General features: G+C 44.0%; 1 protein-coding gene across 1 annotated transcript; it reads right to left on the bottom strand.

Annotated features, from left to right (window-relative positions):
• Window positions 1-831: 831 nt before the first annotated feature.
• Window positions 832-3,078, bottom strand: LOC307150370 (uncharacterized protein). Its single transcript, XM_079857544.1, has 9 exons — window positions 2,980-3,078; window positions 2,834-2,857; window positions 2,546-2,755; window positions 2,373-2,464; window positions 2,124-2,228; window positions 1,892-2,006; window positions 1,727-1,808; window positions 1,334-1,498; window positions 832-1,187 (listed from the first exon to the last, which is right to left on the bottom strand). The coding sequence occupies exons 1-9, from the start codon at window positions 3,017-3,019 to the stop codon at window positions 911-913; spliced, it is 1,110 nt and encodes a 369-aa protein (XP_079713670.1). The 5' UTR covers window positions 3,020-3,078; the 3' UTR covers window positions 832-910.
• Window positions 3,079-14,706: the final 11,628 nt, after the last annotated feature.

Consider the following 14,706-nt stretch of genomic DNA (forward strand, 5'->3'; position numbering starts at 1 on the left):
ATAGGAACCAGAAGGAACACTAAACCTCCAAGGACGAGGGCACCTAGGAGGGTCACAAGACCTAAGGACCTAGAACCTGATGTCCAGAGCAGGCTGAGGGAACTGCAGGAGAAACGGACACACGAGACAAAGGTTTGTTTGTGATCAGACAACATTAATCTTACTGTTAGTTTTTTGCTGAAGATATATGTATCTAATAACATAAATAATGTGTTGTAGAAGAAAATTAAGTTTCTGGAGCCTGGCCAGAAGGATGTACTTCTTGAAAAAGTAGTTACAAGACTACCTGGGTTGATGTTTGACATCTTGTCTTTAATGGAGGTATCACAACCACCGGACCCTGACCCAGAAGGACTTCACTGGTGCGTTTGTGGCCATTGTCGTGATATGGCAACAGATGTCGAAAAGGTCTGCTGTCGCCAAACCCACGAGCACTGTATCAGCAACATGGCATACATGGCATACTATGTATTAGACGAGGGGGTGTTGCGACTGGCCCGTGGAGTTTGGAATGACATTTTTGCCCTAAATGATCACCAGGAGCCAGGGGAGGAGCAGCGACAGTACAGACATTCAGCCTACCGCCAGTTTGTACTGTGGCAGCATGGCCGCCTTGGAATAGGGAATAGGGTCGTCATCCCAAGCTGTTGTGTTTGGAAAATTAGAGACACCTTTCCGGACCCAAGGGGTCACTACACAGGATTTAGGGTGACACGTCATGTTTAAATTGAAAGAATTTAACCTCTTTTATTGTAAATAGTTATTTAAAAATAAGAATATTTTATTGTACATTTGAAAAGAGACAGTATTTATTGAACGTGTTTATTTGTATAATAAAATATATAATAAATAAAAAAGTTTCCATAATTTAAACAATTTACATTGTTGCAATTTGTAAGAGGGAATAGTGTCAGTCCTCTTGTGTGTTTGTGGGCGCTGTGTCACCTCGTGACACATGTTTTTGGACGAGCTCTGACGTGGGTGGTGGTGGCTGTGCAGAGGACACCAAACCAAGTCGCCTTGGATCATCTTCTCTTAGAGTGGTCTTGCGGGGAAGGCCTGTCCCACTCTTCAGTCTCCTCCCAAGAATGGCCTTCTGGAGGTCAGGGATGTACTTGTAATCCTTTTTCTCCTTCACTGTATACACAGACCAGTTTTTTGATTTTTTATTGTACGTTCTTTTGTACCTGTAAAACAATGTTTTTTTTTTTAATATGCTCAATTAAAAAAAAAAAAAAAAAAAAAAAAATATATATATATATATAATTTTTTTTTATATATATATATATATATATATATATATAAAAACTTTATTCTTATAGTTAGTACTTACATTTTGTGGCCATCCTTGTTTTGAGCTGGCATGCGTTGATTGTGCAGATTATAATCAATTGCAGCCAGCAGAGTCCTGGTCTTGTATATAAATGGGGTGTACGACATGCGCTTAGATGCGTAGAGCAGAATGTGATTTTGGAAACTCTCCAAATCTGATGTTGTCCTGTAAATCGAATTTGTGGCAGAATAATTGATTAATTAATTGAGTTAAATTATCTTATGTACTCACCACACATCTACAAATCTACTGCAACCCTTTCCTTACGTCCAAATGAAATAGGGACCTCACCTCAGTATGTCCCATATCGAATTAGATAAGTAAATAAATGACTATAGCTTGAGTGCACAATTAAAAACATTGCAAATGAAAAAAATGAGAGCAGATGATTACCTGAAGTTTAGGAACTTCTTCACCTGGTTCAGCCATCTCTTATCAAAAACAATTGCAGCCAGGGCCCGGTGAGCTGCTGAACCTGTAAATGCATCATAATATGAGTGTAATAAGTGCAGTCAGGTAGGGTATTCATTTTTTCAGTTCTATTTCTAATTTGGTCACCTTGCTCCATCCAAGACTTGTCTTGGGTGCCTTCCTCCAGTAGCTCATGCTGACAGCAACCGGTTGCCCAAAAATGTTCGTTGCAGACATGATGCATCACACCAACCCACATCAACTGCATGAATATAAGAAAAAAAAAAAAAACATCCTTTACAATACATAAAACAATAAAAAAAATTGACACATAACGTTTAATTTGTTTACATTAAAAAAAATATAATCTTAAACATACCTTGAATTCCTCCTCTGTGGAGGCCTGTTTGCTGCAGTACCAAAAGTGGTTGACGATGTCACGGGACCAGGTGTGAATTAGTTTTTGCCCTTTCATTGCTCCAGCCTGAGTTCCATGCACAGCAATAGCAGTGTCAATATAAATCTTTGAACAAACTCTTCTCTTTTGCCATGATGTTACAGGTAAAACGTTGATTAATATGGCATTGTTGAGTACCCTGCCAGTATGATAGTATGGATGGAAACATACCTTTCGAAGCCTTTTGCTTAGACTTTTAGCAGCATGCCAAATGTCAAGAGAATGCTGTAATCCCCATGCTTTGTATCGTCCACGTTCAGGATCTGCAAATAAAAAAATAATAATTGACAATTACAATATTGAAGTCAAGACTTCAAATAATATAGCACATAAGTTCTGCTTACTGAGTAATGCGGTGATTTGTGGGTGAGCATCAGTAACCACTTCTTTTATTTTTACATTTGGGAGCAGAGCATCCATGGTGCGAATGAAGCACTCCTTCTCCATGATCACCGAGTTGCGACTAGTCTCCCTTTTGTCGACAGAAACAATGTGTATAATGTCTCTGGAGTCTTGCTCAATTGTAGTATACGTGCAATACTGAGCACAGTGTCCTGAAGCATAAGCACAGCTGTCAGCAAATGAACTATGTCCTTAATCACTGAAATTAAACATATGCACTCAAAACTTACCAGGAGAGTCCATCCGGCCATCTCCTACAGCCAAAAGACAATAGAATAAAAGGCATTATAAATCACACGTTGAATATAAGTCCTGGCTAAAAATTATTTTCTAGGTAATGGATTGAAGTTGGCAAAGACACAAAAGTATGCCTCACCTAAAACAACAATATGGTCCTTTTGACGCATACGCTCCATGACTTTGGCCTTGATGTTGTCCCAGAATTCTTGAACAGGCTCAATGCAGTATGCATCTTGGATCCGATAGTAGGTTGACTCTGTAACCATCCCCATAGCCATGAACTTTAAAAGCAGAGCTATTTTTCTGTAGTTGTTGCCAGACAGTAATATATTTGTGGACAGCATGAAGTCACCACCCTGCATGCCAAACTTTAACGTTGGCTGCGAGTTCCACTTCCACTGGCTGTGTCCGAAGGGGCATAACTAATGTAAAGGGAAAAAAATGTATCATGACTAATTAACCGGAAAAAACATGCATCCAACAGTTATGTGCAACCACATATGCCGTGTCAATGCAAGACTATCCATATTTAATGGCTACAATCACTAGTCCCTGGAAGTTATCGTCTCTAATGCTTTTTGATTTATGTGTGAAGTTTGGATCATATACATGTATATCTACATACACACATATATTATTTATTTATTATTATTTTTATTTGTTTTTTAATGATCATACACTACAATCTCCAGAAAACATTTCAATGAAAGTAAAATATCTTGACATATAAGAAATTGTTGCTATGAGTCTGAATAAAATGTGAAGAGTGGGATCTAAATTACATGTACATTCACATTTGCCAGCAACATCTTACCCATTCCAAAACTGCTCCAGTCCCCCGAGGTTTCAGAGTGACCTGAAATGGTGGAACACCAGGGCATGGAACACCAGACAGCCTGTCCATGTGTTGGCACTTCTCGATGGGTAGTTTCAGGTGCCGAGCGAGTTGAAGGAGATTATCATTATAAGTAATGTTGGCACATTTACCAACTAGGTCTTCCTCCGTAGTTATCCTCTGTTGGTCTTGAACAGATTCTGATTCAGATTCCTCTACAGCGATATCTGCTACTACAAAATCAAACACAGCTTCGTCCACACTGATTTCCGGAAGCTTGTCCGTTTTGGCACCAACAGTTCTGTGTAAAAAAGGTAAAATATGTATGCATTGAACAGCACATCAAAATCTTATTAAACATTAAATAATTTAATCAGTTGTACGAGCAGGCCACCACCTTGTTTACTACAACAAATTAAACAAATGATTTTACCTCAAATGAAGAGATGGGACAAAATCCTCATCGGAGCTGTCCCCATCTTCCAAGTCCATATTACTTGGGTGACCCCAAAAATCATCCATGACAATGCTGTGAATTAAACATGTATAAACACCTTTGAAATATTGTATAAATCAGTGGATCTATATGATACACAATATACATTACTTACTATGTATTCCTCAAATCATTCACCGCCTCTTCATCTGGTGAATCTTGGTCTTCATGTTTACTGATATCCAGGGAATGCATGCTGCAAGCATAACAATAAACACATGACCAACTACATAAACAGGTGGAAAGTAAACAGAAAAGAAACATATCAACCCAAATCAAATACAGTACAACACAGCATGAGGTGCAAGGCAAGCTCACCTGGATTCTAAAACCTCGATTTCTTCTTCTCTAACCAGCGTTTGAACACCAATCACATTAGCATTCATTTCTCTGATTGAAAAAATAAACAAACCATCAATCACTTTCTGCAATATCGACATTGTCTGAAATAATACTGCTTTGGAAGAAAAAACTTACAGGTCACGATCCGACTTCTCGCCTATACTGGACACCACTGGTTGTGGTGGTCTCGATTGTCCCTTGCGTGGCGTGGACGTTGTCGCTTGCCAGCGTTTGTAGCTACAACAAAATAGAGAGTACAGGCGGCACCTTTACACAATGTGTAAATTTTCTACACAATGTAAAAATGAAAAAAAAAACACATTGATGACTAATGCTAATACATTACACAATAAAATGATTAGATATACTCTAGTTAGCAGACAGGTATTTTAGATTTATGCTAAAACACAAATGCAGAGACAGATCTTGGCTATTAGCCTAGGTTATTACGTAGCACTACAAGTCCCGACGTAAAATGCATATATGACAATTATTGTTGTCTGTCAAGTTTGACACTTATAACTGGTTATAGCAGCAACCTAATTGTCAGCAACACATCCGGACCGTCAGGTTCCATCACCACGCCCACTCGTTCCCAATCACCCGCCTTCTGATCACCTGCACCTGCCGCTCCTCATCAACGCACCTCCATATATACACAGCACTTTCACCAGAACACTGTCAGATCTACTCGTTAGACACTGGACTCAAACTACTCTCTTCAACCACAGTATTATCTACCAGTCTTCCTGCCGTTCTGTTTGTCTACAAGTTAAGTTGGTTCCTGTTTTATGTTTGCTTTTGCATTATTTCTTATGATGTGATTTATGTTCTGAATGAAGCCTTACTGTTTTGAGTTTATCCTTTATTATTAAAAACATCTCTAAGTTCATTTACATCTCTCTCTCTCTTCCCTCCGAGCGTGACAGAAGATCTGACCTAGACAAGATACAGATCCTTCACTATGTCAACTCGCCCCACTTCCGATCCTCTCCTATCAATCTTCCAGCCTTCACCGAGCACTTCCCCCTTTGCCTCTGGAAGTCCCATGGCCTTACCTGCTTGCTATTCGGGCGAGGCGGACAAATGTAACGGCTTCCTCCTGCAGTGCACTCTGCATTTTGAGATGCAGCCCCAGCGATTTCCCACGGAGCGATCTAAGACGGCGTTCATCACCAGTTTGCTGTCGGGTAGAGCGCTGGATTGGGCTGATGCACTATGGCAAGCGGAAAATCCCATAATCGGTAATTTATCTGCATTTACTAAACACTTCAAGGAAGTTTTTGGAAGGACTACCGGATCCTTATCAGTCTCGGATGAACTGTTACGCCTGCGTCAAGGCTCTTCTTCGGCTGGTGAGTACACTCTCCGGTTCCGCACCCTAGCGACCCTTAGTGGATGGAATGAACCAGCGCTCTGCTCAATCTTCCGTCAGGGGTTGAATTGCAACATCAGACAGCAACTGGTGATTTTCGACGATTCAATCGGTCTCGAAGGGCTCATCCAAAAGACCACCCAGATCGCTCAGCGCCTGTTTGCATGCTCTCCTGACACCATCTCGCTGCCAGCCGCCTCGCCCGTTCCTGGACATTCCCCTCCAACACCAGAGCCGATGCAGACAGACTCCTATCATCTATCCGCTGCTGAGAGATATCGCCGTGTGTCCCAGGGGCTCTGTCTATACTGTGGAGGCAAAAACCACACCATCACTTCCTGTCCTATCAAACCATCACTACCTTCTGTGAGTATTCTAAATATCTCCCCAGACGTAACTAACATGAGAAAACTTTCGGTCATTCTGCTGATTAAAGACTCTGCTTTCACAGTCCAAGCTCTCATCGACTCGGGTGCCTCGGGGAACTTCATCTCCCTCAACACACTGAGAACCCTCAACCTACCAGCTTTACCTCAACATCCTCAATATCAGATCAACACCATCAGAGGAGAGCCCTTGGGACCCGGCCGCGTGAAGCAACGTTCGCCTGACTGCCAACTTCAAATCGGCAACTTCCACGTGGAGGACATCTCATTTCTGGTGTTGGAGGGTGCTACAGTGGACATCGTCCTGGGACGCCCCTGGCTGATTAAGCACTCACCTTCCATGGATTGGGAGAGATGTGACATCCTCGAGTGGAGTTCTAAATGCCACGAATCCTGCCTTCGACACCTACCCGTCCCAAAACTCTCTCTTCAGTCAACCCTCGTCGAGAGTCCTGAATCCACCAAGTGCATCTCCATACCGGAGGACTACAGGGCGTTCCAGGACGTCTTTAGCAAGCAGGCTGCTACCAGATTACCACCTCATAGGCCATGGGACTGCGCCATTGACTTGCTGCCTGGAGCGAAACTTCCCAAGGGTAAGGTCTACCCTCTGTCCATCCCGGAGCAGAAGGCCATGGAGGAGTACATTAAGGAGGCTCTCCACCAAGGTTTCATCGTGCCATCTACCTCGCCAGCCGCCTCCAGTTTCTTCTTCGTGGGGAAGAAGGACGGAGGCCTGCGACCTTGTATTGACTACCGTGTCCTGAATTCCCAGACGGTCAAATTTCCATACCCCCTGCCGTTGGTCCCAGCTGCCCTAGATGAATTGCGTGGAGCTCGCATCTTCTCCAAGCTGGACCTGCGTAGCGCCTACAACCTCGTTCGTATCCGCCCTGGGGACGAATGGAAGACCGCCTTCATCACCCCTACTGGCCACTACCATTACCGGGTCATGCCCTATGGCCTGGTCAACGCGCCTTCTGTCTTCCAGGGCTTCATGAACGAGGTGTTCCGAGAGTTCCTCCACCGTTTCGTCATCGTCTACATCGACGACATCCTCATCTACTCTCGGAACCTGGCCGACCATCGCCACCACGTTACGCAGGTCCTCTCGAAGCTGAGACACCACCACCTGTACCTCAAGGCTGAGAAGTGCGAGTTCCACCAAACCACCATCCAGTTCCTCGGCTACGTCATCAGCCCAGCTGGGATCAGCATGGACACGGACAAGGTCGCAGCCATCAGGGACTGGCCCCAACCCACCTCAGTTAAGGAGCTTCAGCGCTTTCTCGGATTCGCGAACTTCTATCGCCGCTTCATCCACCAGTTCAGCCTTCATTCAGCCAGCCTCACCAACCTGCTTAAGGGCAAACCCAAGACCCTCACCTGGACTCCTGATGTCATCCAAGCCTTCACCTCACTCAAAAATGCCTTCTGTACGGCTCCGGCCCTCATCCTTCCAGATCCTACCAAACCCTTCATCGTGGAAGTAGATGCGTCCACCGTCGGGGCTGGAGCCGTACTCTCACAATACTCCGGAGAGCCTCCCAAACTCCATCCATGTGCCTTCTTTTCCCGGAAGTTTTCCCCAGCGGAACAGAACTACGACATCGGCAATCGGGAACTCCTGGCCATTAAGCTAGCTCTGGAGGAATGGAGGCATTGGCTCGAGGGAGCTACACACCCTTTCAGCGTCATCACCGACCACCGAAACCTGGAATACATCCGAGAGGCCAAGTGGCTGAATCCTCGCCAGGCTCGGTGGGCCCTGTTCTTCTCCAGGTTCTGTTTCACCATCACCTACCGTCCAGGCCACAAGAACCTGAAGGCGGACGCATTATCCCGTATCTACCAGCCAGACCCGCAGCCAATCTCCGATCCTATCCTTCCTCCAGAGCTCTTCCTCAACCCCATCGTGTGGAACTTGGACCAACAACTCCAGGAAGCCATATCCCGAGAGCCAGTTCCGCTGGGAGGTCCAGAAGGGAAACAGTACGTCCCTTCCTCCATGCGCTCCTCCCTTCTGGACTCCATCCACTCCTCTCCGGGCTCTGGACATCCAGGCAGCAAGCGGACCCTCTCACTACTTCGCTCCCGGTACTGGTGGCCCAGGATGGCCCGTGAGGTTACCCAACATGTCCGTGCCTGCTCAGTCTGTGCCATGACCAACACTCCACGACAGTTACCGCAAGGAAAACTCCGGCCACTACCCATACCTGCCCGTCCCTGGTCCCACATTGGCATTGACTTTGTCACCGATCTACCATCATCCAACAATTTCACCTGCATTCTAGTCATCGTAGACCGGTTCTCCAAGTCGTGTAGATTTGTTCCCCTCAAGGGATTGCCCACGGCTATGGAAACCGCAGAAACTCTCTTCCAGTCTGTCTTTCGCTATTTTGGCCTACCTGAAGACATTGTGTCGGACCGGGGACCACAGTTCATCTCCCGGGTATGGCATGCATTCTTCAAAAAACTTCAGGTATCCATCAGTCTATCTTCGGGCTACCACCCTCAAACTAACGGCCAGACTGAGCGGAAGATACAAGAACTCGGACGGTTCCTCCGGGCCTATTGCTCTTCCGACCAGCATGACTGGAGCCGTTACCTTCCCTGGGCCGAATATGCCCAAAACTCTCTGAAACAATCCACTACTGGACTTACTCCCTTTCAGTGTGTACTAGGCTATCAACCCTCTCTGTTTCCCTGGTCGGAAGAGCCCTCCAACATCCCAGCCGTCGACCACTGGTTCCGGGAAAGTGAGAGGGTCTGGGACTCGGCCCATGTTCACCTACAGCAAGCAGTTCAGAGACATAAGACCTTCGCGGATGTCCGACGTCGTCCAGCTCCCACCTTCCAACCTGGAGAGCTAGTGTGGCTCTCCACGAAGGACATCCGCCTCCGACTGCCCTGTAGGAAACTCAGCCCCCGTTACATCGGACCGTTCCCCATCCAGAGGCAAATCAACCCCGTCACCTACCAGCTCCAGCTCCCTGCACACTACCGTATTCACCCTATATTCCATGTCTCCCTACTCAAACCTGCCACTAACCCTCCTCTTACTCCCTCCACAGAACCTGGCGGTGCCGAGGTGCCTCCTCCTCCGGAGGTCCAGGAGGACCCTTCGGTCTACTCTGTCCGGGAGATCCTGGACTCTCGGCGGCGAGGGGGCTTGCTTGAGTACCTCGTGGACTGGGAGGGCTACGGTCCCGAGGAACGGTCCTGGGTTCCTCGCAATGACATTCTCGATCCATCTCTACTCTCGGACTATCATCAACAACATCCGGATCGTCCTGCTCCTAGACCTCGCGGCCGCCCTCGCTGTCGTTCCCGGGCATCGGGAGCTGCCCGTGGAGGAGGGGGTACTGTCAGCAACACATCCGGACCGTCAGGTTCCATCACCACGCCCACTCGTTCCCAATCACCCGCCTTCTGATCACCTGCACCTGCCGCTCCTCATCAACGCACCTCCATATATACACAGCACTTTCACCAGAACACTGTCAGATCTACTCGTTAGACACTGGACTCAAACTACTCTCTTCAACCACAGTATTATCTACCAGTCTTCCTGCCGTTCTGTTTGTCTACAAGTTAAGTTGGTTCCTGTTTTATGTTTGCTTTTGCATTATTTCTTATGATGTGATTTATGTTCTGAATGAAGCCTTACTGTTTTGAGTTTATCCTTTATTATTAAAAACATCTCTAAGTTCATTTACATCTCTCTCTCTCTCTTCCCTCCGAGCGTGACACTAATACAGTAGTTAGCAATCTAACGTTGTCTCGCTAGCCAGTCAGCTAACTAATGTTACCACATATGGATTGAATACATTTATAAACACTAACAAGAATAAGGAATAAAGAAAACAGAGTTACTTACAATTGCATTAGTAGAAACGCCAGGTCAGCATCTGTTTTGCATTGTTCACTATCCTTTAGCTGTCGCCACTCATTGAACGCTCGACCAATATTAACTCTCGTGCGGTCCCTCGCACGGTCAGCAAGTTTTTTCCTCTCCTTCACCTCTTCCGACGATAAACGTCTTTTTTGTCGTTTCGCAGGTAAACGAGAGTGATCCATCGTCGCCATGATCGTCGTATTTACTAGCTACTAGTACCTAGTATTGAGGGGGGCGTGTGTGTTTATGTCGAATTGCCGTAAAGCAATTCGTGTTTCGCGCTCGTTCTCGTTCTCGCTTCTCGCGAGACTTCCAATTTCTATCTTGCCGGGACGGTAGTACAGAAGTTGCAAGGTTGGTTTTCCGCCTGGGAACGCTGGGGGGAGCGGGGAAAGTCACCAATATCACCAGAACAGGTTGTTTAACCATCCAAATGATTTCTAGACAGTTTTATTAACTTAAAAAAGTTACCAAGTTCTCCTTTAACAAGCTATGATTCCAAACTTCTGACGGTGGTTTCGTCTCGATCGGACAAACGGTTTCAAAGATATCGCCTAATGTTTTTTAAGCGCTAAATCACAACGCTACACAAACCGTAAGGCGAAACCTTTCATGTTTGGTATCGTTGGACTCGGCAACGATTCAGGAGTCGAATGAGATGAGTTTCATGAAAATAATTAGATCTCACCCAAAGTTATAAGCATTTGAAAAAAAAAATTCACCACTAGGTGGCGCTGTTTCGAAACTTCTCACACTCCTTCAGGACATCGTGCTGATGACCCATACCAAGTTTCGTAACAATTCGTTCATGCATTCTTAAAATACAGCATTTTAGCACAAAATTCAAAATGGCCGACAGTCAAAATGGCCGATATGGTCAAATTGGATATCAGTCGAATCGGCATGTTGCCCTGAATCTAACGAGACCAATTTTATGATTTTTGGACAAACTGTTCAGAAGTTATAAGCAAAAATAGCCATTTTTCATATCTCCGGACCAGTAGGTGGTGCTGCGCCGAAACGCAGCATGTTGCCTCAGGTCATGCTTTTGAGTACATGTACCAAGTTTGGTCTGAATATGATAAACCGTTGCGGAGATACAGCCTTACGACTGTTTTTGCTAGCGCTGCGTAAAATGTATTCATGTGTTTATTGAAAACGGTTTGACGAATCAATTTGAATTCCATAACTTTTTGTCAGCACTGCCTGAAGATGATCTGGTTCAATTTTCATGCAAATCGGACAAACCGTCTAGGACGAGTTCGAAAAAGTAGCTTTTTCGAATGATTCAAAATGGTGGACATATTTTTATTACGGAAAATGAAGTCATATGGTGCAATCGAAACGGCATGAGCTCAGGAATCAGAGGAAAAAAGAATTTTGTTGATTGGCCTTATGGTTCAAAAGTTATTAGCAAAATAAAAGTGAAACTTTGGACAGGTGGTGGCGCTAGAGGGAAAGACTTAGAAACACCAAAATTGGTTTATTTAATGTTGGGACTGTCCTCTATCAGAATGTCAAACCAAAACAACTTTCCCGCAATCGGTTCTATGGGCTGCCATAGACTCCCATGGCGGAAGAATAATAAGAAGAAATGGAACAGATACAATAGGTGCCTCCGCACCTTCGGTGCTTGGCCCCTAATAATAGGAACGGGAACAGATACAATAGGTGCCTACGCACCTTCGGTGCTTGGCCCCTAATAATAGGAACGGGAACAGATACAATAGGTGCCTACGCACCTTCGGTGCTTGGCCCCTAATAAAAATCAGCACAATTACAATAGGGTTTCAGCACTTCGTGCTTGAACCCCTAATAATAAAAATCAGCACAATTACAATAGGGTTTCAGCACTTCGTGCTTGAACCCCTAATAAAAATCAGCACAATTACAATAGGGTTTCAGCACTTCGTGCTTGAACCCCTAATTAAAGCTGCAAGCAGCATTTATCGGGGTTCAAGCAGTTAAGGCCTTTAAGGCTTTTAAGCACAAAAGCATCAAAAGTTATAAAGTTTTATTTAGCAAGCATGTAACCACTGACATCATAGATGGAAAAGACCATGTTCTAGCATGATTTACTATGATATACCACATTCTAGCATGATTTACCATAGTTTATCATGATTTATCATGGTTTACCATGATTTACCCTGTTCTAGCATAATTTACCATGATTTTACCTTGATTTACCATGTTCTAGCATAATTTACCATGATATACCACATTCTAACATGATTTATCATGGTTTACCATGATTTACCCTGTTCTAGCATAGTTTACCATGATTTGCCATGATTTACTATGATTTACCACATTCTAGAAAGATTTACCAGGATTCTAGCATGATTTACCTTGATACACCACATTCTAGTATTATTTACTATGATTTACAATGTTTCTAGCGTGATTTACCATGATTTACCACATTACTAGCAATTATGTGAAGTGTCAGTGCAAATTAAGTGATAAAACACTGACAAAATATGATTGTGTTTTCCATATTAACTCAATAATGCATGCTTACACACACACACACACAAACACACCTACAATTACAAATATGTTTTCAATGTTTTTGGGATATGTTATTGAGAAAATATATTTAATTGTCTATAGGCATTTCTTTGTGACCTAATATTATACAATTTCATCATAATCATAATAAAATTTTTTACAAAATAAAATACAAATATCATAATAAAATTAAAAATATCATAATAAAAAAAGATTGCTTTTTAAAGCATTTGTTTGTTTCCCAATACTGAAAGCTAATGAAAAGATCATGTGTAATCCTGCTGCTCCCTCTAGAGGACAACAGTGGTATATATTACAGCTTCTATCTTATAGTTGAAGTGTTTGAATGAATGAATGAATGAATGGGAATTTGGTTTTTCACTTATATCTCGGGAATCAGAAGGCGAAAAATTCTGAAACTCAGAGCATAGATAGTGCTTGAGGAGTCCTGTTGAATGAGACCATCGCAGTGTTTTTGGGCGATTGGGGGGGGGGGGGGGGGGGCTGGGTGGCGCTCCCGAGGCCGGCGACGACACGTTTCGATCAAGAGCCCGGAGAGGTCCTTACCATCAAAATTTGAGCGCGCAGCGACTTTCCGTTTTCGAGTTATGAGTGAATTTGTACTGGGGGGGCATGGCCTAAATGGCGGCCTCCGTTTTTATGTTAAAATGTTTATGTAAATGTTAAAATAATGATTTTATAAAGTCTAAATATGAATTATATAACAATATTAGGGAGTAGTATGATGAAATGACAGCAGGGGGCAGTACAATACCACTTATTGGCTTAATATGCCATGTTATATCATTTTTACCTTTTTAACTGTTATGGTGCGTCCACACCGGACGCGAATAGTGCGTCAGGCGCGAGCGATTTCAATGTTAAGTCAATGCAAAGACGCGTTACGCGCGTAAAAAATTCCTGCGGCGCGAATGAGGCGTAGAGTGCGGCGCGGTAGGCATGAATTGAGCGTCTGGCGCGTTAAGCGCGAATGATTTTATGTAGTGCTATTTGTGCATTCACGCGTTTGGCGCGAATTCGCGTCTGCCGCCCGAGTTGAAAAATCTGAACTTCTGCGTCAATTCGCGCCGCGTTAACCAATCAGGAGCCTGCTTGCTGCTGTCACGTGGTGAAGTAAAAACAAAGTAAATCTTTTATCACATAAAAACTTGATTTCAATATATGAGACATTCATTTTAAATTGAATGCTATTTATTCCATATATAAATCCAGATTATATGAAACATTATTATTCTAATGTAAAGACAACCATATATTTTAGTGTATAAGAACATAGTTTGTGTCTACAGTGTTGTGTGAGAAAGAAAAAAAATCACAGGACAGATTAATTACTTTTGGAGGCTGGCTCCATTTATCATCAATACAAAAATAAATGACAGATTATGTGGATGAGGGCGGGTGATCCTCGCTCCGATGCGGGACAACAGGTCATCAAACTGGGTGCGGGACAGGCGGAAGCGCCGCTGATAGGGCGGCGCAGCTCCTGGAGCAAATGGTGAAACTCGGGAAACTCCGAATGGGTCTGGTGGACCCAAATACGGCGACGATGATCCATACGCCGATGTTCTGCTCTCCAGAGCAAACACAGAGCGGTGACTATCTCGACAAATGTTCAATCAACATCAGACATCTTGTAAAAAGATGGCCGCCAATGGGTTTCGAAACTTTTGCCTCTGACGCGCGAATGAACACAAAGTGGTCACGCGTATAACTAGACGCGGCAGGCGCGAATTTAGACGCATATTAAGCCTTTAAGGCCTTTAAGCACACAAGCATAAAAGACATTACGTTTTATTTAGCAAGCATTTAACAACTGCCATCATAGATGAAAAAGTCAATTTACAGCCAATACAGGCAGTTTACCATAGGAAATATATGGTTTTAAAGCGTTTTTACAGTTATAGCACCTTTTTGCCTGAGTCTTCTTATAGTCTTGCCTGATCTCCACCACTTTTATTAGTAGTACTCAAAGTGTGCCCATATATATGTGTCAAAT

Source organism: Squalius cephalus, assembly GCF_949319135.1.
Source record: "Squalius cephalus genome assembly, chromosome: 2".
Classification (NCBI taxonomy): Eukaryota; Metazoa; Chordata; class Actinopteri; order Cypriniformes; family Leuciscidae; genus Squalius; species Squalius cephalus.

What these genes read in the sequence shown, in the direction of transcription:
- LOC307150370 (XM_079857544.1), bottom strand. Translation starts at nt 3,019, where the DNA reads ATGGAGCGTATGCGTCAAAAGGACCATATTGTTGTTTTAG. An exon ending in GGACCATATTGTTGTTTTAG is followed by an intron (nt 2,858 to 2,979) that starts GTGAGGCATACT and finishes TTTTGGCTGTAG; the next exon opens with GAGATGGCCGGATGGACTCT. An exon ending in CAAGTCTTGGATGGAGCAAG is followed by an intron (nt 1,809 to 1,891) that starts GTGACCAAATTA and finishes ATGCATTTACAG; the next exon opens with GTTCAGCAGCTCACCGGGCC.